Genomic DNA, 21,993 nt, shown 5'->3' on the forward strand with positions numbered 1-21,993 from the left:
TGTCCCTAGGTGGTTTCTACAAGGCAAACTTAGTTGGTCTCTAAGGTGCTACTGGACAATTTTTTATTTTTAAAAAATATTTCGACTGCATCAGACCAACACGGCTATGTACCTGAATCTAGAACCTTCCCCCAGGTGTTCTGGGCTACAAATCCCAACACGAGAGAATCAGGCTAAACATCAGAAATAATTTTCTGACAGTAAGAGTTGTTAGACAGTGGAACAGACTCCCATGAAAGGTGGTGGACGCTCTTTCCTTGCAGGTTTCTAAGTAGAGGCTGTATGGCCATCTGTCAAGGATGTTCTAGTTGAGATTCCTGCATTGTGTCAATAATAATAATAATAATAATAATAATAATAATAATAATAATAATAATTTATACCCAACCCATCTGGCTGGGTTTCTGGGTGACTTCTAACCGAATATTAAAAACAATACAGCATTAGACACTAGCCTTCAGTTGTCTTTTAAAAGTAAAATAGTTGTTTATTACCTTGACATCTGACGGGAGGGCGTTCCACAGGGCAGGCGCCACTACTGAGAAGGCCCTCTGCCTGGTTCCCTGTAACCTCAGTTCTCGCAGGGAGGGAACTGCCAGAAGGCCCTCAGAGCTGGACCTCAGTGTCTGGGCAGAATGATGGGGTTGGAGACGCTCTTCCAGGTATACTGGGCCAAGGCCGTTTAGGGCTTTCAAGGTCAGCACCAACACTTTGAATTGTGCTCGGAAACGTACTGGGAGCCAATGTAGGTCTTTCAAGACTGGTGCTATGTGGTCTCGGCAGCCTTTCCCAGTCACCAGTCCAGCTGCCACATTCTGGATTAGCTGTAGTTTCTGGGTCACCTTCAAAGGTAGCCCCACGTAGAGCACATTGCAGTAGTCCAAGCGGGAGATAACCAGGGCATGCACCACTCTGGTGAGACAGTCTGCGGGCAGGGAGGGTCTCATCCTGCGTACCAGATGGAGCTGGTAAACAGCCGCCCTGGGCACATAATTAACCTGAGCCTCCATGGACAGCTGTGAGTCCAAAATGACTCCCAGGCTGCACACCTGGTCCTTCAGGGGCACAGTTACCCCATTCAGGACCCGGGAGTCCTCCACACCTGCCCGACCCCTGTCCCCCAAAAACAGTACTTCTGTCTTGTCAGGATTCAACCTCAATCTGTTAGCCGCCATCCATTCTTCAACCATCCTCCATCCTCTGCCATCCATCCTCCAGTGTATGACAATTGCAGAGGGTTGGACTAGATGATTCTTGAGGGTCCCTCCCAACTGTACGATTCTATGATTCCTGGCCCATTGGGCATGATGGCTGAGGCTGACGGGAGCTGGAGGGCGGTGGTTGAAGGGGCTGATTCAGCTCTACCCTCTGTTGCTGGGACCTGACCCTGGGGGCTGCTCTCTCCTGACACAGGCGGGTTCTCTGAAAAGAATTACGAGTGGAGCTCGGAGGAGGAGGAGTCCGAGGGGAAGGCCCGCCCGGTGCAGGTGCTCATTGTAAAGGATGACCACTCCTTTGAGCTGGACGAAGAGGCCCTCAACCGCATCTTGCTTTCGGAAGCCGTCCGAGACCGCGAGGTGGTGGCCGTCTCCGTGGCAGGGGCTTTCCGGAAGGGCAAGTCGTTCCTGATGGACTTCATGTTGAGATACATGTACAACATGGTAGGTGGGCCTCACATGGCATCTTCAGGGCCTCCCCACAAGGGCAGGACCAAATTAGCTTTTGGGATCCGTCCACTGCCCTTGCAATATTATATCATGGGCTGTCCTGTGAATCTGTTGGATGAAATAGCGGAAGAACGTTGCCTCAGGAGAGTGAGGAAAATTCTCAGGGATGATTCACGCCCTGGCCGGCACTTTTTTTTTTATTAGTTGTGCCAACAGGGTAAAGAACAGCTGCTATCCGTGGGCTGTTAGGCTGCCGAATGAAAAGATAACAACAGGGGAAACTATTTGGCTTTAGTAAAAATGATATAAGGAGTGATGTATAAATAAGTATTAAGTCTTAAGATTTAAGGTATTTTATGGTAAGATAAGGTTAAAATAAATTACGGCAAACTGAATGACAGAATATAGTAGAGAAAGATGGAAGGACTTGTTGAGTTAATTAACAGGTTAGACTTTTAAGATAAATTATTTAATAAAAATTGAGTGTTATTAGGTGAAAATGTAAAGTTATAATATATTAAGATGAATTATCAAGATAAAAGCAAAAATGGAAAGGATTTGCTGAAATTACTAATTGAACTAGAATACAAAAAAGGGAGGTGTGAGGAGGTCAGGGAAACAAGTAAATGAAAGACAAGATATGGAAAAGATGATGTGTTTTTAAATTGTTTTTGTTTTTATTTTTATTTTTTTGTTTTGTATTTTGTATTTTTTGTTTATTTTCTCTTTTTTATCTTTGTAACTTCTTTGAAACTTTAATAAATATTATTTAAAAAAAACAATAACAGGGCCACTGGCTTTCGGGTTTGGTGGGTGTGCGTCAGTAAACGAGGGGAATTAAGACTGAGAGAGCTGAGTGAGGGGTGCTTGCATAGCTGTCAACTTTCAGATTTGAAAATAAGGGATCAGCAGCCTCACCTGTCCTGGGGACAGTCTACGGGATATCTAACAATGCGGGAAGCAGCGGGAAACGGTGCTGGAATAAGGGGATTTCCTGCAAAAAAAGGGAAGGTTGACAGCTATGGGTGCTCGTATAATCTCACTGTATACAAGTTGTACAAGTGACAATAAAGAATTTCAATTTCAATAGGTGAGGTTGGGCAGATGTTCTGTTCTTATTTATTCATACTCCTCCTTTCGGCAGAAAAACAAAAGCACCCCAAGGCAGCTCACAAACAGTGCAGATGCAAATTTGTGTCCGTCAGGAGGGCCTTTTCTGTGCTGGCTCCCTGCTTGTGGAATTCTCCCCCCAGGGAGGCTTGCATGGCACCGTCACTCACTACACACCTTTAGGCACCAGGCAAAAACATTCCTCTTTCACCAGACCGTTGGCCTTTATCTTTAATGTGTTAAAATGAATTCTTGATTTTATTTATGAACGTATGTGGGCTTTTGTTGGTTAGGGTGTGGTATGTGTTTGTGTATGTGTGTAAGCCACTCTGAGTCAGGCTGGCAGGGAAAAGCGACTAATAAATGAAATGAAATGAAAAATGCAAATAGAAATAAACCAATGCAAAGGTTTGATGGATGCCATAGATGCCTTAGTTGACATTCCTGCATTGCAGGAGGTTAGATGATCCTTGGGATCCCGTCTAAGGCTACGATTCTGTGCTGCTATGAAATAAATGTAATAAGTAATAATATTTTGGTGGGGGGTTTGTTTGTTTTGTTAGGCTTTTAATTTTGAATTTATTTTACAGTCATGCCTCGGGTTGAATGTGCTTCAGGCTGAGCGCTTTTGGGTTGCGTTCAGCGGCAACCCAGAAGTAACAAAGCGCGTTACTTCCAGGTTTCGCCACTCACGCATGCGCAGGCGGTCAAAATGACGTCATACACATGTGCGGAAGCGGCAAATCACGACCCGTGCACACACAGACCCACTGTCGCGTCTTACGTTCCATTCAGGATGCGAACGGAGTTCTGGATCGGAGCCCGTTCGCATCCCAAGGTACCACTGTATGTTGTAAACCACCCCGCAATCTTTGGATGAAGAGTGGCATATAAATTTAATAATTAATAATTTAATAATTAATGAAATTAAAATTATTAAATTTAATAATTTAAAAAAAATAATTTAAAAATTTAATAAACAACAATACAATAAAAGTAATGCTAAATCTGAACATTTCAGAAGCGATAAAATGCATTTGTTTTCCTGCCAAAAAGACAGCAGGATTACTATTCCACATAAAAACATTTAAGAGAGAGCGAGAATACGTACCGAAACAGCAACGCTTCCTTTTAAGGGTCCCAGGCAATGGAGGGTGGGGATGGGGAGAGCAGTGAACTGGCTTGTCCCTGATGGTTCCCGAAGGCTTTCTCCTACTGGGGTGGTGGTGAAGCACGAGCGGTGTGTCAGGAGTTCAGCCTACACTCGAGTAGGACCCTGGCAGAGACACATGCCCGACTGGCATGTTCTCTCCCTCCTGGTCGTTTGTTCGGGAGCTTCAAAAGCTTTCTTCAGCCCGAACATCACAGCGACCGATGCCAACAGACCCGCACACTTAGGGATCATAGCTGCCAACTTTCCCCTTTTTAAAAGGGAAATTCCCTTATTCCGAATAGGATTCCTCTCAAGAAAAGGGAAAAGTTGACAGCTATGTTAGGGATCCGCAGAGTTTGCGCAGTTGCATAACAGACCTCAGCAACTCAGCATTTTGGCTAATCTACTTTATTTACATATCAACACACACGGAGCACTGCAACATGGCTCCCTCTCTCTCTAGCATCAGACAGCAAAGAAAAAAAGAACAAAGGACAATAGTCCCACTTCACGGAACACAGGAACACAAACATCCTGTCTCCGTCGCTTCCCACTCTGTGGAGTCAAAACATACACCGTCATGTGATAGACAACAATCCCATGACTGCAATCACGGAGCAGGAATTCTAACACCGTGCCCTTGCCACTTGGGGGTTAAGCAGGGAAGGTGCTGTAAGGAGGAATGGCTGGCTCTCCTCTTTGGGCTAGGGGGCGTGGGCTAGGGGCCAGCTCCTTGTCCCAGAACTCACCTAAATGTCTGGCCAGTCCTAATGTTGAGAGGATCTGTCCAGCGTCCAGAATGCAACACAGCGGGTTGTTCTGACAGCTCCGGGGACGCCCCAGACATTTGGCACCCCAAGCAGACACATTGCCAAGATCTTGAGAGCTATTGATCTGCGTGTAGCCCCAGCTTCCCAGCCATAATAGTAGTGTGTGTTTTCATTGTCATTGATTTATTTCCTTTACCCATCAATATCCACATGGCATCCCGGAACAATTTACGGTGCAATAAAAGCATGCTCAGAACAATTGTGCACTTGAAGCGAGGCTGCTGGAACATTTGCATCTATTTAAGCCATTATAGGTATCTATAAAAACAATTTAAAGCAAGAAGAACAGGAACACACGTCTAAAAGCCATTCAAATGCAACAGAGACGCCAGCCAGGATCTTTTCACCATAAGGTCCCAGGACACGTTACAGCACTGTAAAGATGCAATATTAAATCCAATTAAAAGAATATGGTGGATCTGGTCTGCTTCCTGCTTTTCCCATTATTTTTAGCCTCGGCAACTTTTCCACTGGAAAAGCCTCTGAAGTAAGCCATTTGGATTGTACTTGGGACAGCACTAACGTGGGGGGACGCAGGTGGCGCTGTGAGTTAAACCACAGAGCCTAGGACTTGCTGATCAGAAGGTCGGCGGTTCGAATCCCTGCGACCGGGTGAGCTCCCGTTGCTCGGTCCCTGCTCCTGCCACCCTAGCAGTTCAAAAGCACGTCAAAGTGCAAGTAGATAAATAGGTACCGCTCCGGCGGGAAGATAAACAGCGTTTTTGTGCGCTGCTCTGGTTCGCCAGAAGTGGCTTAGTCATGCTGGCCATATGACCCAGAAGCTGTACGCCGGCTCCCTCGGCCAATAAAGCGAGATGAGTGCCGCAACCCCAGAGTCGGCCACGACTGGACCTAATGGTCAGGGGTCCCTTTAGCTAGGATACTAATCTCGGCCTGATTTGGCCCACCAGTTATGGGAACTAACAGAATCAACTACCGCTTGCCATCTCTCCACCTTGCAGGAGTTGGCCGACTGGGTTGGCGACTACAATGAGCCTCTGACGGGCTTTTCCTGGAGAGGCGGCTCGGAGCGGGAGACGACAGGCATCCAAATCTGGAGCGAAGTCTTTCTCGTGGACAAGCCCGATGGGAACAAGGTGGGCAGCTCCTTGGTGCTACTCTGTCCCAGGAGACCAGGGCCCTGCAGGGCTTAACTTCCTTCCGCAGGGCCTGTAAGACAGAGCTATTCCGCTTGGCTTTCAATTTGAACTTAGCCTGGTCTTTTATTCCCCTTCCTTCCCTCCTTCTCCCCTTTTCATGAAGATTACCCGCTCTGGGATCCCACAGCTAATTTTCCCTGGTCTCCTCGCTGGCCCAAACAGGACTAACTTAGCCAAATAGCCCTGGTGATCATCTAATATTTAATTTTAATTTTAAATTGATTTTTGAATTCTGAATTTATTGTTATTCACGTTTTATACTGTATTTTATGCTGTTTTGTGTTGCATCAATTAAGTGTTTTAAATTTGTCGTTAGCCGCTCTGAGCCTGGTTTTTTGAACCGGGAAGGGTGGGGTATAAATAAAAGTTTATTATTTATCATTATTATTACAGCTATCGCCGTGCAGTCCTTTCGGCTGATCCGGGTGGTCTACCTCAGTGATTCCTAAAGTGGGTGGTACCACATCTTGTGGAGGAATAAAATTGCAAATTGTGGGGGAATTAAAATATATCTATCCCTGTGGATCCGCGTGTGTGGGTTAACAACAAACGAACTGGCTGGGTGCCTGGATTCAAAATGCAGGACTAGCATACAGAGATCTGCCCCCCAGCAGAGTCTTAAACTAATAAAATTTCAGCAGTAGTATAGCATTGGGAACATAGATTGTTAAATCTTTTTATCCTGTCAGCTGAACACAGCAGCTGACTCTTTCTACCCCTCTTGCAATGTGCAGAGTACACACTGTTAAGTAAGTTTAAAATGCTTTACTCACAGATTCAAGGTCTGTCATGCATTGTTCCTTACAGCAGCAAGGGAAGCACAGGCAAAATACTTTTGGGCAGAAAATACAGAATGTAGTTTCAAACATGTGCTATAAGCTTAGGAGCAAGCTTACAAACGTCCTTCTTCATTACATGCTGCAGAGAGAGAGAGAGAGAGAGGGGGGGGGGAAGTAGAAAGAAACTTTGCTTCCTCTCCAGAGGAGAGGGGGCATGACCTAAGTCTATCTAGCAATACAACTCTGTGGTCCTTAACCCCTTCATGTACTAACTAGCAGTCGTGCATAGTTATGTTTGACTGCACTCTCCCATTCAAACAACTCAGACTTTGGAAAGCTGGTATCACTGGACCAAGTTCATCCATTTTGTTTAATCAATTAAACCACATAGTTTTGGATTTTGAAGAAATGTGCAATTAATTGTTATTGGTTTGGATTTTATTGTGTTATTATCTTCCTTAGTGGGTAATGCAAACTGATATTCTGCATAATGCTTTATTACTACTACTACTACTACTACTACTATTATTATTATTAAAAATAGATTACAAGCATAAAGTCTAAAACAAAGCAGAACAAACAAGATAAAGCAAAACAAATATAAAAACAAAACTAAACAAAAAACAGAAAGAAAAATCACACCTACAAAGAAAACCATATCGTCATACAAATCGTTATGTACATATACACATATTGACTTCCTTCCTTTGTTCTGAGACCTCATAGTTTTTAATCTTTCTATATTGTTGTGTCTAGTGTAGATTACCTCTATCTTTTATACCTCTTGCACCATTTTTCAATTTCTTTAACCCTTACTCCAGAACAAGGTTTTTTCATATATTCTTTAACACAATCCCATTCTTTTACTAATTTTTGGTCCAATTGTCCCCTGAAGAACGCTGTGAATCTTGCCAGATATATATATTCACAAAATTTGATTTGCCATTCTTTTATTGATGGGAATTTCCCCCCTTTCCAATTTTTTGCAATGAGCATCCTGGCAGCTGTTGTCGCATAGAGGAATACTTTCCTTTGATTGCCAGGAATATCGTTTGTGATTACACCTAGAAGGAATGCCTCTGGTTTTTTACTAAAAGATATCTTGAACATCTTTTTGCTTTCTTCATATATTTCATTCCAAAATTGTTTAATAGGTCGGCAGTGTATAATTCTTTTTATAGGGTAGGGTGGCGGGGGCCAGTGGGAATGAGATCATGGAAACCAGGAGGCAAAAAATTTGCGAACCACTGCTCTAAATAAATAGACAATCTTGGAAACCTTTTTTCTATCTCCCGCAGGTGGCTGTGCTGCTGATGGACACGCAGGGGACCTTTGACAGCCAGTCAACCCTGCGAGATTCAGCCACCGTCTTTGCTCTTAGTACCATGATCAGTTCCATCCAGGTAACTGCGATGATGGGAAGGGGGCGGGAGGGGGGGGGTGTGTGTGAAGACCATAGCTGTCAACTTACAGATTTGAAAATAAGGGACCAGCAGCCTCGAAAATAAGGGATCAGCTGCCAAAATAAGGGATTTTAGTCAACCAGCAGCCAAACGAAGCCTCAAGCGGTGGTTCCCACAGCGCAGCAACCCGGCAAAGGGGATGCAGCAAGGGAAACCACTTTCACCTCTCCGCTGGGAAGCGCTGAGCAAAGGCGAGTCCCCAGGCAATGCGGCTGATTTGATCGGCACAAGGCATGCAAGCTCCAACCCCCAGTCGTTCTTAGACTCCTTATTGGGTGAGCAACGCAGCCAAGCAACACAGTTGGAGCCTCCCTCCTCCCTGGCTGGCAGGGAGGGAGGGAGAGGAGCTGCTTCCTTTGAAACCCGGGAAATTTAAGGGACATCATCAATAAGGGACAGCAGCAGGACACGGCGCTGGGATAAGGGACTGTCCCGCCAAATAAGGGATGCTTGACAGCTATGGTGAAGACGGCATGAGCAAAGGATGGGCTGTGCTCTGTTCTTGACCAGCTGACCTTAGTAAGCAGGATGCAAACAGCTGCCAGCCTCCCTAAGCCCCAGCAAGGGACGCAAGGGGGTCATGATTTCTTCCTCGTCCTGCGTTTCTTGCAACCAGAGCTGTTTCTACTCAGCTGCAGTTTGATTTCTGCTAAAACCCGCCTGTTTGGTCTCACAATCCACTGTGGCTGGAATAATAATAATGATGATGATGATGATGATGATGATAATAATAATAATAATAATAATAATAATAATTCATTTATACCCCACCCATCTGGCTTCCACTGGACGGCTTCCAATAAAACACTAAAATACAATAACCTATTAAACATTAAAAGCTTCCCTAAACAGGGCTGCCTTCAGATGTCTTCTAAAAGTTTGGTAGTTATTTTTCTCTTTGACATCTGGTGGGAGGGCGTTCCACAGGGCGGGCGCCACTACCGAGAAGGCCCTCTGCCTGGTTCCCTATAACTTGGATTCTCACAGCGAGGGAACCACCAGAAGGCCCTCGGAGCTGGATCTCAGTGTCCGGGCAGAACGATGGGGGTGGAGACACTCCTTCAGGTATACTGGACGTCATTTGTTATGCAATCACATAATTAACTCCAGCGCATTTCAGTGGAAGGGAATCCATGCCCAAAAGAATGCAGAAAATAACAAAACTCTTTATGTAATGTTTGTGGACTTAAACAATGCTGGTGAGTACTGCTCATATTTGCTTGTGTGATTTCCCTTCCTGACCTTTGCTGAATTCGTGAATTGTGACAGTTTCGCTCCTCTTCCCGTTTCCAGCAGAGTTCTTCAACGTCATTAGACCTGGCTAGTTAGCATAATTGATTGCACACTTGATTGTCTAGTAAACTGATTTCTAGGGGAAGGTTTGTAGTTCAGTGGTTAGAGCTGAGTTGGGGTGCATATCCTCACCCCTTCTGAAAAATCGCTGATTCTGGGCAAAGAGGCACAAGATCACATGCAGGGGGGAGACACCCACCCACTCGCCATAGTGGGGTGGAATTCTGGCAACGAAAGAGAAGCCAGGATTGCTTTCAGTTATTTTTACATGCTTGTGGGTTTTTTTTGCACCCAGGTGTACAATTTGTCCCAGAATGTTCAAGAAGACGACCTCCAGCACTTGCAGGTAATATCACTCTCTCCCTCCACCCCCCCTCTCTCTCTCCCTCCCCTTCCCCATTTATGGTGTTTGGGTTTGAGCAGAAGTAGCACAGAATGGGGGACGCAGGTGGCGCTGTGGGTTAAAGCCTCAGCGCCTAGGACTTGCCGATCGAAAGGTCGGCGGTTCGAATCCCTGCGGCGGGGTGCGCTCCCGTCGTTCGGTCCCAGCGCCTGCCAACCTAGCAGTTCGAAAGCACCTCCGGGTGCAAGTAGATAAATAGGTACCACTCCGGCGGGAAGGTAAACGGCGTTTCCGTGTGCGGCTCTGGCTCGCCAGATGCAGCTTTGTCACGCTGGCCACGTGACCCGGAAGTGTCTCCGGACAGCGCTGGCCCCTGGCCTCTTGAGTGAGATGGGCGCACAACCCCAGAGTCTGTCAAGACTGGCCCGTACGGGCAGGGGTACCTTTACCTTTACCTTTTAGCACAGAATGGGCACTGAATGAACCTCACTGGGAATCACTCTTATTTGTCTGTAGGAAAAGAGGTTTCTGGTCCTTGACTTGTTTCCAGGCTCCTTTAAAATAATGCTCAAATTGCTTTTATTCTGCTACTGCTTTGTTTCTTTTAAATGTGTTTTATATATTGCTTAGATATGCTTCTTCTATTGCTTTTAGCAGTTCACTCGACCCACTTTCTCCATGCCATGTATGATTTCAGAAACCTCTATAATAAGATGTCACAAGACTCCTTGTTTTTACAGATTAAAAAGGTAAAGGTAAAGTAAACGGCATTTCCGTGAGCTCTGGTTTCCGTCACGGTGTCTCATTGTGACAGAAGCGGTTTAGTCCTGCTGGCCACATGACCTGGAAAGCTCCCTCAGCCTGAAAGTGGAGATGAGCGCCACACCCCATAGTCGATTTCAACTGGACTTAACTGTCCAGGGGTCCTTTACCTTTACAGATTAAAATTGTTTTTGTTTAGTCGTTTAGTCGTGTCCAACTCTTCGTGACCCCCTGGACCAGAGCACGCCAGGCACTCCTGTCTTCCACTGCCTCCCGCAGTTTGGTCAAACTCATGCTGGTAGCTTTGAGAACACTGTCCAACCATCTCGTCCTCTGTCGTCCCCTTCTCCTTGCGCCCTCCATCTTTCCCAACATCAGGGTCTTTTCCAGGGAGTCTTCTCTTCTCATGAGGTGGCCAAAGTCTTGGAGCCTCAGCTTCAGGATCTGTCCTTCCAGTGAGCACTCAGGGCCGATTTCCTTAAGAATGGATAGAATTCTCAGGCCGATTTCCTTAAGAATGCAGTCCATGGGACTCTCAAGAGTCTCCTCCAGCACCATAATTCAAAAGCATCCATTCTTCAGCCATCAGCCTTCTTTATGGTCCAGCTCTCACTTCCATACATCACTACTGGGAAAACCATAGCTTTAACTATACAGACCTTTGTTGGCAAGGTGATGTCTCTGCTTTTTGAAATGCTGTCTAGGTTTGTCATTGCTTTTCTGCCAAGAAGCAGGCGTCTTTTAATTTCGTGCCTGCTGTCACCATCTGCAGTGATCATGGAGCCCAGATTAAAATATTACAATATATAGTTCAAAAGAGGGTGGGTGCTCTTCCAATGACACAGCTTGTTATCCAGAGTTGGTCATACTTGGAGTAGATAGACCTTCTGAAATAAATGGGCATTTGATTGCCGTGGGTCTTCTCTTTAGTATGACTTACTTGGATATCATCTGCTGAACTTGCAATTATGAGAAGAATGTTTGACTCCGTCCGACCATGGAAACAAACGTTCTAGTGCAAAGGGCTGGATGAAATGAAGGTGTGTGTGTGTAGAACAAGGTCTGGCGGCGCAACTGGACTTCCCTTCTCTGAGCCTCCTGCACACCTCTTAAATCTGCTCTGGGGCAAGAAGCATGGCGTGAGCAGACCTCACCCCCCACTCTTTCCCCACTTTGTGCTCTGTTGAATTCTACCCCCTTTCAACACAGCCCCTTCTCTGACACATTCATCTCCCTTGGATTTTTTAATATACATATACTTTTCAAATTAATGCATTTCAGTAGTTTTAAAGTCCATTTAACATTTCAAAATTTGAGTTCCTTCCCCCTCTTTCAGTGGTTCCTTAAATATCTTTTAACACCTTCTGCATATCCAAGTTCATTTACTTGCTCATTTAATTATCTACTGTAAATACATACTTTTATAAAACTGCAGGTTATTACAATAATCCTGCTAATGTTTTCATCTGTTTACAATTTCTCTGTAAATATTCAATAAACCATTTCTGTTCTTTCATAAAAAGCTTGTTATCTTGATTTCTTATTCTTCCGGTAAGTGTCGCCATTTCTGCATATTCCCTGAGTTTATGTATCCATTCTTCCTTTACTGGGACTTCTGTTTCTTTACTGGTTGCATTCTTGCTGCTGTAGTAGCATACATGCATAAATTTCTACACAATTTAGGTAGTTCTGTCTCTATAATTCCCAAAATAAAAGCTCATTGTTTTTGCCCCGGTCTGCTTCTTGTTTCAGCTCTTCACAGAATATGGGAGGCTGGCCATGGAGGAGACGTTCCTGAAGCCCTTTCAGGTAAGGGGGGGGGGGTGGAGGGAGCACCCCAGTTCATCTGTGTTGCTGGGTGGCAGATGACCCAAAAGCCAGGCTCCAGCTTCCAGCAGCCCCAGTTTGTGTGTCCAATTGCCAGGGAATATGGGAGCCGTACCCAAAACCTCTGGAGGGCCACAGGTTGGAGGAGAGCTTGATGGTGCAATGGGCAGTATCTGTGGGAATGTTCAGGGAGGCAGGGGGGGATATATTGTTTATTAATATCCCTCCTAACTTGCGCTATCAAGTTCCTTTACTTACATTATATGTATTTTTATTAAAGATTTTCTTAGTTTACGAAAGCACCGGATTTTTCGCTCTATAAGACGCACCAGACCGCAAGACACACCTAGTTTTTGGAGGAGGAAAACAAGGGAAAAAATACTCTGAATCTCAGAAGCCAGAACAGCAAGAGGGATCGCTGCGCAGCGAAAGCAGTGATCCCTCTTGCTGTTCTGGCTTCTGGGATAGCTGCACAGCCTGCATTCGCTCCATAAGACGCACACACATTTTCCCCTACCTTTTAGGAGGGAAAAAGTGAGTCTTATAGAGCAAAAAATACGGTATGTGCAATGTCTCTCTCTCTCTCTCTCTCTCTCTCTCTCTCTCTCCCCTCCAAGAAATATTTTTTACAGATCAGTTTCATTTGTTGAGACATTAGGAAGAAAAAGGGGAAAGGGGGGGTGGAAGATGGGTGGGGGTGGGGTCGGCTGGCAATGTTTCTATTTTACTTAATATATGTGGGGTTTTATGTCAGCGTCGCTTGTGATGGTTCTGTGCTGTTCACTTGTGTTCATTTGGTGGTGAGAGAGGTTGGGGTTGGCCTAGGGTGTGATTGTTCATTTGTGGTTGGCTGTGGTGGTCTTTGTTTTCATGTGTGAGTGGGGTGGGTGGGTGTTTTGGATCAGGTTAGCCATATTGATTTGTATGCTGCTGGTGGATTTTTGGCATTGTCTTGTTGGGCTGTGTATGTGATAAAGGGGAGCAAGTTCCTTTACTTAGCAGAGTTTACATTCCCCTTTTAAACGCACAGCAAATAGCTGGTTGCAGGCTTGTTTATGCCTCTCACTATTAGATTCCTGGTAAGTTCCCTTTTATCCCTCTTAAAAGAATAAAGGCGCCACAATCTTATTCATAAGTAACAAGAAAAAAGTTTACTCACAAATCATCAGTTCACAGTTGGATCCCTGAAGGCAGACATAGTTACATAGTATATACATGTGGATCTATCCCATATGGGGATAATCCCAGTGGAGCATCTCTAGCTAAAAAGCTGCTCCAACGACGGAGGAAGTCAAAGAGAGAGAGATGGTAGCATGCCTTGTCCCTTTTGTTACCTGGACAGGTAAGGTCATGCCCACCTCTGGTCACACGCAAAAGGAAGTATGTCCCAGTCAGGAGGAAACAGGAAGTTTTCGACTGGCTGGACCAAACATTCCCCTGCATGTCCACTCTAGGAAAACAAGGAATGTTGTACTTGGCTGCTACTTATGTATCACATCCCACAGTATCTGTGTATTCTCAGCTCTGTTCTCCAGAATGACTACCCACCCCCTTGCATTGTGGGGTAGAGAGGGGCGTCTTTGTGTTGTTATAAATTTGGAGGGGGGGAGTCAGTCTGGATGATGCCCTGAGTTCCTTCCAGCTCTTGGGATCCTGTATCTGTGGGGGTAGAATACTACAACAACAACAACAACAACAACAACAACAACAACAATTTATTATTTATATCCCGCCCATCTGGCTGAGTTTCCCCAGCCACTCTGGGCGGCTCCCAATCAAGTGTTAAAACAGTACAGCGTTAAATATTAAAAACTTCCCTAAACAGGGCTGCCTTCAGATGTCTTTTAGAAAGAAGATAGCTGCTTATTTCCTTCACATCTGAAGGGAGGGCATTCCACAGGGCGGGTGCCACCACCAACAAGGCCCTCTGCCTGGTTCCCTGTAACCTCACTTCTCTCAAGGAGGGAACCGCCAGAAGGCCCTCGGCGCTGGATCTCAGTGTCTGGGCTGAACGATGGGGGTGGAGACGCTCCTTCAGGTATACAGGACCGAGGCCGTTTAGGGCTTTAAAGGTCAACAGCAGCACTTTGAATTGTGCTCGGAAATGTACTGGGAGCCAATGCAGATCTCTCTGAACCGGTGTTATATGGTCCCGGCGGCCACTCCCAGTCACCAGTCTAGCTGCCGCATTCTGGATTAATTGCAGTTTCTGGGTCACCTTCAAAGGTAGTCCCACATAGAGCGCATTGCAGTAGTCCAAGCGGGAGATTACCAGAGCATGCACCACTCTGGCGAGACAGTCCGCGGGCAGATAGGGTCTCAGCCTGCGTACCAGGTGGAGCTGGTAGACATCTGCCCTGGACACAGAATTGACCTGTGCCTCCATGGACAGCTGTGAGTCCAAAATGACTCCCAGGCTGCGCACCTGGTCCTTCAGGGGCACAGTTACCCCATTCAGGACCAGGGAATGGGAGAACAAGGTATGAGAACAAGCTTCCCAACTAGTCCCTTTGTTTTGGCAAGGACTTTAGTTCATATACTTGTCAAGTTGGAAGGGCCCTGAGGGTCATCCAGTCCAACCACAATTAGCATAACCAAATAAGTTGCTCTGTGCCATAGAACAAATGGGTAGGTCTTCCCTCCACCCCGCTTCACCTAGCCAGGAGAACAAGAGAGAGAGTGTGTGAGAGAGAGCTGAGCTGGAACAGGCTGGAAGCTGGAGACACAGAGACCTGCTTGCTCTGTGCTGGATCCAAAGCTAATAGAGAAGCAAGATGTGCTGGGGTGTTGATGCTGTGAGCCCTTCCGTCTTATGCTCAGGGTGGCGCTGTGGTCTAAACCACTGAGCCTCTTGGGGTTGCCGACCGGAAGGTTGGCGGCTCGAATCCCCGCGACAGGGTGAGCTCCCGTTGCTCTGTCCCAGCTCCTGCCAACCTGACAGTTTTAAAGCACACTAGTGCAAGTAGATAAATAGATAGCATTATGGCAGGAAGGTATTTGGCGTTTCTGTGTGCTCTGGTTTCCGTCTTGGTTTCCAGTTGGACCAAAAGTGGTATAGTCCTGCTGGCCACATGACCCGGAAAGCTGTCTGTGGACAAACGCCGGCTCCCTCGGCCTGAAAGCGAGATGAGCGCTGTAACTCCATAGTCACCTTTGACTGGACTTAACCATCCAGGGGTGCTTTACCTTCTTAAAGGTAAATGTAAAGGGACCCCTGACCATTAGGTCCAGTCGCGGCCGACTCTGGGGTTGTGGCGCTCATCTCGCTTTACTGGCCGAGGGAGCCGGCGTCCAGCTTCCGGGTCATGTGGCCAGCAGGACTAAGCCGCTTCTGGCAAACCAGAGCAGCACACAGAAACGCTGTTTACCTTTCCGCCGGAGCGGTACCTATTTATCTACTTGAACTTTGACGTGCTTTCGAACTACTAGGTTGGCAGGAGCAGGGACCGAGCAACGGGAGCTCACCCCGTCGCGGGGATTCGAACCGCCGACCTTCTGATCGGCAAGTCCTAGGCTCTGTGGTTTAACCCACAGCGCCACCCGCTTTACCTTTACCTTTACCTTTACCTTTATATGTGTGTAAATAAAGCCATATATCCAAAAGACAGCACAGTCTCCACTGACCCTCATTCCAAGCAAACCAAACCTGGCAAAGCACATGGAACCCCCCAGAGTCCTTCAGTGTTCAGAGATTGGGGTGGCGTATTCAGTGTTTTGTTGGGGAGTGAGCTTGGCTGTGTAGTTGGGGCGACTTATTTCACTTTGCACACGAGTAATTCTCTTTGTCCCTTTTGCAGTCTCTCATTTTCCTTGTTCGTGACTGGAGCTTTCCCTACGAGTTTTCCTACGGGGCAGATGGTGGAGCCAGGTTTTTGGAAAAGCGCCTCAAGGTTGGTCTTAACGCTTTTGTTTTCTCTTGCTTTTTTTTTTAAAAAATGTTCAAAACTCCCAACAATTTAAATCCCATCAAGTAGTAAAAAATAAAAATGAGCAAATTAAAATGGGAAGTGGAACAAACCACACTTGCAACTAACTGTTGCTAAAAGGCAGCACCTGGTCAATTGCAGGTGTGTCATGTGACTCAGCTGGGCAGTCAGGTGACGATGAATGGAGCATCCTTGTGTGGGAGCCTTTGGATGTGGGTGGGGCGGGGCTTGGATAAGAGATACGACAAGGGGACACCCCCCCTTTTGAAACCTGCATTCTCAGTCAGTTTGGAGAAGGAGGTGGTAGCATTTCCTTGTGCCTTCAGGCAGGGCCATCTTAAGCATAACTGGTGCCATGGTGTAAATATCTCTCCAGCGCCCACCCCCCCCCCATTTCCCAGAGTTGTCAACCATTTTTTAAGGGGGGGGACACTTCGGTCCGGCTCATTTACATCGCGTGGTCCGACGCACGAACTCGGCGCTGCACGTAAGCAAGAGGCGCCTGGATTGCAGTCCAGATGGCCTCCCGCGAAGCCTCCCTCTAAATGCCCGGTGCCCCTTACCTGTCCCCGTCTGGGGAAGTCTGCGCCACAGTGTTAACGGAGAAATCTGAGGGCTCCCTTGGACAAAAAACAAGGACACCAGCCAGGAATACCAGAGCCAGTAGGCTTGGTCTTGATTGAAGACTGTCGCGACAGGACTCCCACCTGCCACCAGGTGGAACAAGGTGGAAGCCCCCAACAAAATAGCCCCCAAACTTTTATTAGCTGCTAACCCCCCCAAACTACATCACTCATACATCACGGTTACATCATGAAAGGGGAGGTCTGGTGGCAGTAATCTGAGCATCCTGGACCCTGCCTCATGGTGCCCCTTGCCCTCCACCAAACACCCATCAAGTGGAACAAAAGAGATCTTTACATTTCCCTGTTTCCCACCATTTGTCTTGATCTGGGTTTGTTATTTCTGGAATGGCTACCTGTCTGGCACTCAGGTATCAGGATGCCAGGGATTATCACTCAGGCAGAGGGGCTGCTGAGTAACTGAGCTCACAGGTCTATACAAATTTCTGAAGTTTCCCCAGTGAGCCAGTACATAGAGACATTGATCAGTGAATTCTTACATTTGGTATCGTGCAGCAAAGGCCCTTGGAATAGATAGGAAGAAACTGTGATGAAGTGTTTTGTGGGGACAAATCACAAAAGCGATTGTGCTGATTTTGGTAGTGGGCTGCATGTGCATGATATCTGCTGGAGGGGCAACCTCCCCCCAAACCTATACATAAATTCCTGCAACAACAGGAGGGCCAGCAAGCAGATCAGGTGCCTCACCAGCTGTGCCATCGTCGCTGGGCACCGGGATCGCACAGGGCGCTTCCCTGCTCCGCTCACAGACGCAGGCAGCGACGTGGGCAGAGAGGGGCGCCCCGTCCCAGCCCCTGATTGCGCCCGTCAGGCACCCAGGCAGCCCTGGCAGGAGGAGACGCGAAGGGGCTTCCCTGAGCCGGACGCAGTGTGCTCTGATGGGTGGCTGAGAGAAGGGGAGTGGGCTGCCCCAGAGCGGGGAAGGGAGCGCACCCTGACTCTCCTTCCCGGACACTCAGCCGGTGGTGCTCTCCAAAATCTGGCACCCTGGCGCCCCGCGCCACTTAGGTCTATGCGTAAGATGGCCCTGCCTTTAGGCCAGGGGTGGGGAACCTTTCTATCTGGTCTGAGGCCGTTTTGGCAGAGCTCCCTCACTCCAAAGGAGCAAGGTTGTCGACTGTGGAACGGACTCCCTCTGGAGGTTTTTCCCAGAGGTTGGATTGCCACCAGCCAGGAGTTCTTTAGCTGTGACTCCTGCTTGCAGATGGCCTTTGTGGGTCCTTTTCCAACTCTACAAGTCTATGACTTCCCAAGCCATTGGTCCCCCTCTAAAGAGCGACCTTGCTAATCCGCCCTCCCACTTGCTCTCAGGTCTCGGGGAACCAGCACGAAGAGCTGCAGAACGTCCGGAAACACATCCATTCTTGCTTCACCAACATCTCCTGCTTCCTCTTACCTCACCCGGGCTTGAAAGTGGCCACCAACCCAAACTTTGACGGGAAACTCAAAGGTAGGTTCGTTTGCAAGTTTCATTTCTCCGATTGCCTCCTGTGTGCCAGGTCTCTCTCACCCCCCCACCACACCAGATACGGGTCCCTTGCATTTGGACTCCCAATAGCTCTTGCAAACTCCTCTCTTCCCGTCGGGGCACCTGCAAGCTTATGCTCTAAACTGGCCTTTCCCAACCTCGTGCCCCCAGGTGTTTTGGCCTACAAGGCCATGTGGCTCCAACCTGCTGGCCTGATCCGTTTTCTTATCCGTGATTTATTTCATTCAAATGTATTTGTATTCCACCCTTCACTGTAAGATCCCAAGCTGCATCTCAAACACAATCGAAGCAACAGTTCCAGAACCGACGAGAAATGTTAAAACATAATAAAATCCAATCCTACAATTTTTAGCAGCAACCAACCTCTCATCTGCAAGGGACATGGGTAGCGCTGTGAGTTAAACCACAGAGCCTAGGGCTTGCTGATCAGAAGGTCGGCGGTTCAAATCCCCGTGATGGGGTAAGCGCCCGTTGCTCGGTCCCTGCTCCTGCCAACCTAGCACTTTGAAATCACGTCAAAGTGCAAGTAGATAAATAGGTACCGCTCCGGCGGGAAGGTAAACGGCGTTTCCGTGCGCTGCTCTGGTTCGCCAGAAGCGGCTTAGTCATGCTGGCCACATGACCCGGAAGCTGGCTCCCTCGGCCAATAGAGTGAGATGAGTGCTTCAACCCCAGAGTCATCCGTGACTGGACTTAACAGTCAGGGGTCCCTTTACCTTTACCTTTAACCTCTCATCTATGGTAGTTCTCTGCCTGGTGCTGAAATGACAAAAGCATCAAAACTAGACATGCGCCTGCCACTTGTTCTTCTTCTTTTTCTTCTTATTAATTTATCACAAACAGATGGACAAACTAATGCATAATCTTAGAAACAATAAGAGAACCATAAATAGCACATATTCCATATAAAAAAACAAATCACAGAGATGCACTTACATATAGCCAAGTTTTTAAGATGAGTCCATATAGCACAACCACAACGAGGCATGCATCATCATTATACATTAAAAAGAGTCTTTAAATTTGTATACCACCCTTCATCCGAAGATCTCAGGGCAGTTCACAACATAAAAATACAGAATAAAAACACAAAATGGGAAGAGTACTTGCACGGCTCCCCTAGTGGCTGGGGCAACCCGGTCAGATGGATGCAGTGCAAATAATAAAATTGTTGTTGTCGTTGTTAAAATAAAAAATGGAGACTAGTCTGTCTCCGTCTCCATCAAAACTGCCTGATTTGGCTTCGCCTCAGACTACACTTCTAACTAGACAACCTGATAAATAAATCAATGTTTCCTACATTAGCGAACCATGTCTTCCACTTAGGAACTTTTGACGATTTCCAGGACCAGGCTATTAGCCACCTGGCTGCTGATGGTAACATAAGCACTAGATTCTTTATATAATTGACGTCCTTCTTCAAAGAGTTTGACATCACCCGCTTGCTTGCGAGGACTGCTTTTCCCACTGACTCGCCTTCCCCCACAGAAATAGACGAGGACTTCATCAAGAACCTGAAGGTGCTGATCCCTTGGCTGCTCAGCCCCAAGAGCCTGGACGTCAAGGAGATCAATGGCAACCAGATCACCTGCCGAGGCCTGGTGGAATATTTCAAGGTGAGCCTCAAGGTGTCAGGAGGCGGACTCAGGAACCCCATTCTTGCTGGGCCGTCTTGGGCAGAACACCTCCTCCCTCTTCGGCCTCATGAAGAGGGGCGTCCTTTGTAAAAAGCTGGAGGGCAGGGCCTTTTTCTTCGTAGCCCCTGTGTTGGGAGGTCATACAGCATTGGGTGGGGAACCTTCTACCCTCCGATGGGAGTTGGACTCCAACTCCCATCTGCCCCTGCCAGCATGGCCAGTTGTCAGGGATGATGGGAGTTGTAGTCTAGCACCCCTGGACCTTGGTGGCTTACAAGAACTTAAATGTCAAAGTCAGCACCTGAAGGTGAACACAGAATGGTAATAATAAGGTCAATTTATTATTTATACCCCGCCCATCTGGCTGGGTTTCCCCAGCCACTCTGAGCGACTTCCAACAGAATATTAAAATACAATAGTCTATTTGTCAGGGACGCAGTGGGAGTGCAGGGTGGAGAGGAGATGGAGAGCGAGGGGGAGAAATCCGAGGGGAGCGTAGGAGAAGAGGACAGGGGCCCGAGAGATTCCATGAGCCTCTCCAGCGAATCGGAAGATTCACAGAAGGGAGCGCCGATGGCCAGGGCAAGGGGGGCCCCAAGGGGGACACCCCAGAAGCAAGGGGCCAGCGGGGCAGTTGGAAATCAGGACCAGCTTCCCCTCCAGAGCGTAGTGGGGGGGGAGGAGTCCCAGGTATCGGGGCCAGCATCTCCTCCAGCAGGGAGAGAAGATGAGTCAGGATTGACCACGCCTCCATCGGAGAGCGGGGGAACGGTCAAGAGGAAGGTTGCCGGTTGGGCGCACGCGCCAAGTTCAAATGTACAGGTGAGCAGCACAGCAGGTAGCCCGGATACGGAACCAGGTCCTAAAGCCCGCCGGAAGGAGGGGCAAGAATCAGGGGGGTCAGCGTCAGAAGAGTCCAGAAAGGATGAAATCCCAGCAGGCAGGAGGGCCCAGAGGAGGAAGGAGCTAAGGAAGAGGTGGAGCAAGGCTAGGGTCTTAAACTGGTGTCAGGGGGGAGGAGACTCAGACGGAACTTCGCTGGTCTAGACTTTAAGACGTAGAGCAGCACGCTCCGGCTTTGAAATGGAAACTGAACTTCAATAAAGACTTTTGTAAATAACTACAGCCGGGCGTTGGTCCTTTGTGAGCTGGGACCTAGGGGCGGCCCTGACACTATTAAACATTAAAAGCTTCCCTAAACAGGGCTGCCTTCAGATGTCTTCTAAAAGTCTGGTAGATGTTCTTCTCTTTGACACCTGGTGGGAGGGCGTTCCACAGGGCGGGCGCCACCACCGAGAAGGCCCTCCGCCTGGTTCCCTGTATCTTGGCTTCTTGCAGTGAGGGAACTGCCAGAAGGCCCCGGCGCTGGACCTCAGCGTCTGGGCAGAACGATGGGGGTGGAGATGCTCCTTCAGGTATACAGGACCGAGGCCGTTTAAGGCTTTAAAGGTCAACACCAACACTTTGAATTGTGCTCAGAAACATACTGGGAGCCAACGGAGGTCTTTCAAGACCGGTATTATAGGGTCTAAACTGGATTAGTTGTAGTTTCCGGGTCCCCTTCAAAGGTAGCCCCACGTAGAGAGCATTGAAGTAGTCCAAGCGGGAGATAACCAGAGCATGCACCACTCTGCCAGACAGTCTGCTGGCAGGTAGGGTCTTATCCTGCGTACCAGATGGAGCTGATAAACAGCTGCCCTGGACACAGAACTGACCTGTGCCTCCATGGACAGCTGTGAGTCCAGAAGCATACAGGAAGCCACTGTAGCCAACAAGCTAGGACTGCAGTCATGTGAGCCTCGTGGTCCTCACAAGCTGGTAGCCTTGCAGGTCAACCAGTTGGAGCTTCCTGTTTTCCTGAGTTTTTACAGACTTTTTTGTTCATGCATAAACTCAGCCTGTCCTGTCTT

General features: G+C 47.7%; 1 protein-coding gene across 4 annotated transcripts in view; it reads left to right on the plus strand.

Annotated features, from left to right (window-relative positions):
- Positions 1-21,993, plus strand: part of ATL1 (atlastin GTPase 1) — a 49,140-nt gene that overhangs the window by 15,609 nt on the left and 11,538 nt on the right. For all 4 annotated transcript variants that reach the window (XM_083734819.1, XM_083734816.1, XM_083734817.1 and 1 more), the window contains exons 2-9: positions 1,414-1,661; positions 5,723-5,857; positions 7,998-8,102; positions 9,751-9,801; positions 12,313-12,369; positions 16,185-16,277; positions 18,269-18,407; positions 19,935-20,062. In XM_083734819.1, coding sequence (XP_083590945.1) covers positions 1,414-1,661; positions 5,723-5,857; positions 7,998-8,102; positions 9,751-9,801; positions 12,313-12,369; positions 16,185-16,277; positions 18,269-18,407; positions 19,935-20,062 — 956 coding nt within the window. The remainder of the gene's footprint in view (positions 1-1,413; positions 1,662-5,722; positions 5,858-7,997; positions 8,103-9,750; positions 9,802-12,312; positions 12,370-16,184; positions 16,278-18,268; positions 18,408-19,934; positions 20,063-21,993) is intronic.

The sequence above is a fragment of the Podarcis gaigeae genome (genome assembly GCF_964106915.1).
Source record: "Podarcis gaigeae genome assembly, chromosome: 1".
NCBI classification, from domain to species: Eukaryota; Metazoa; Chordata; class Lepidosauria; order Squamata; family Lacertidae; genus Podarcis; species Podarcis gaigeae.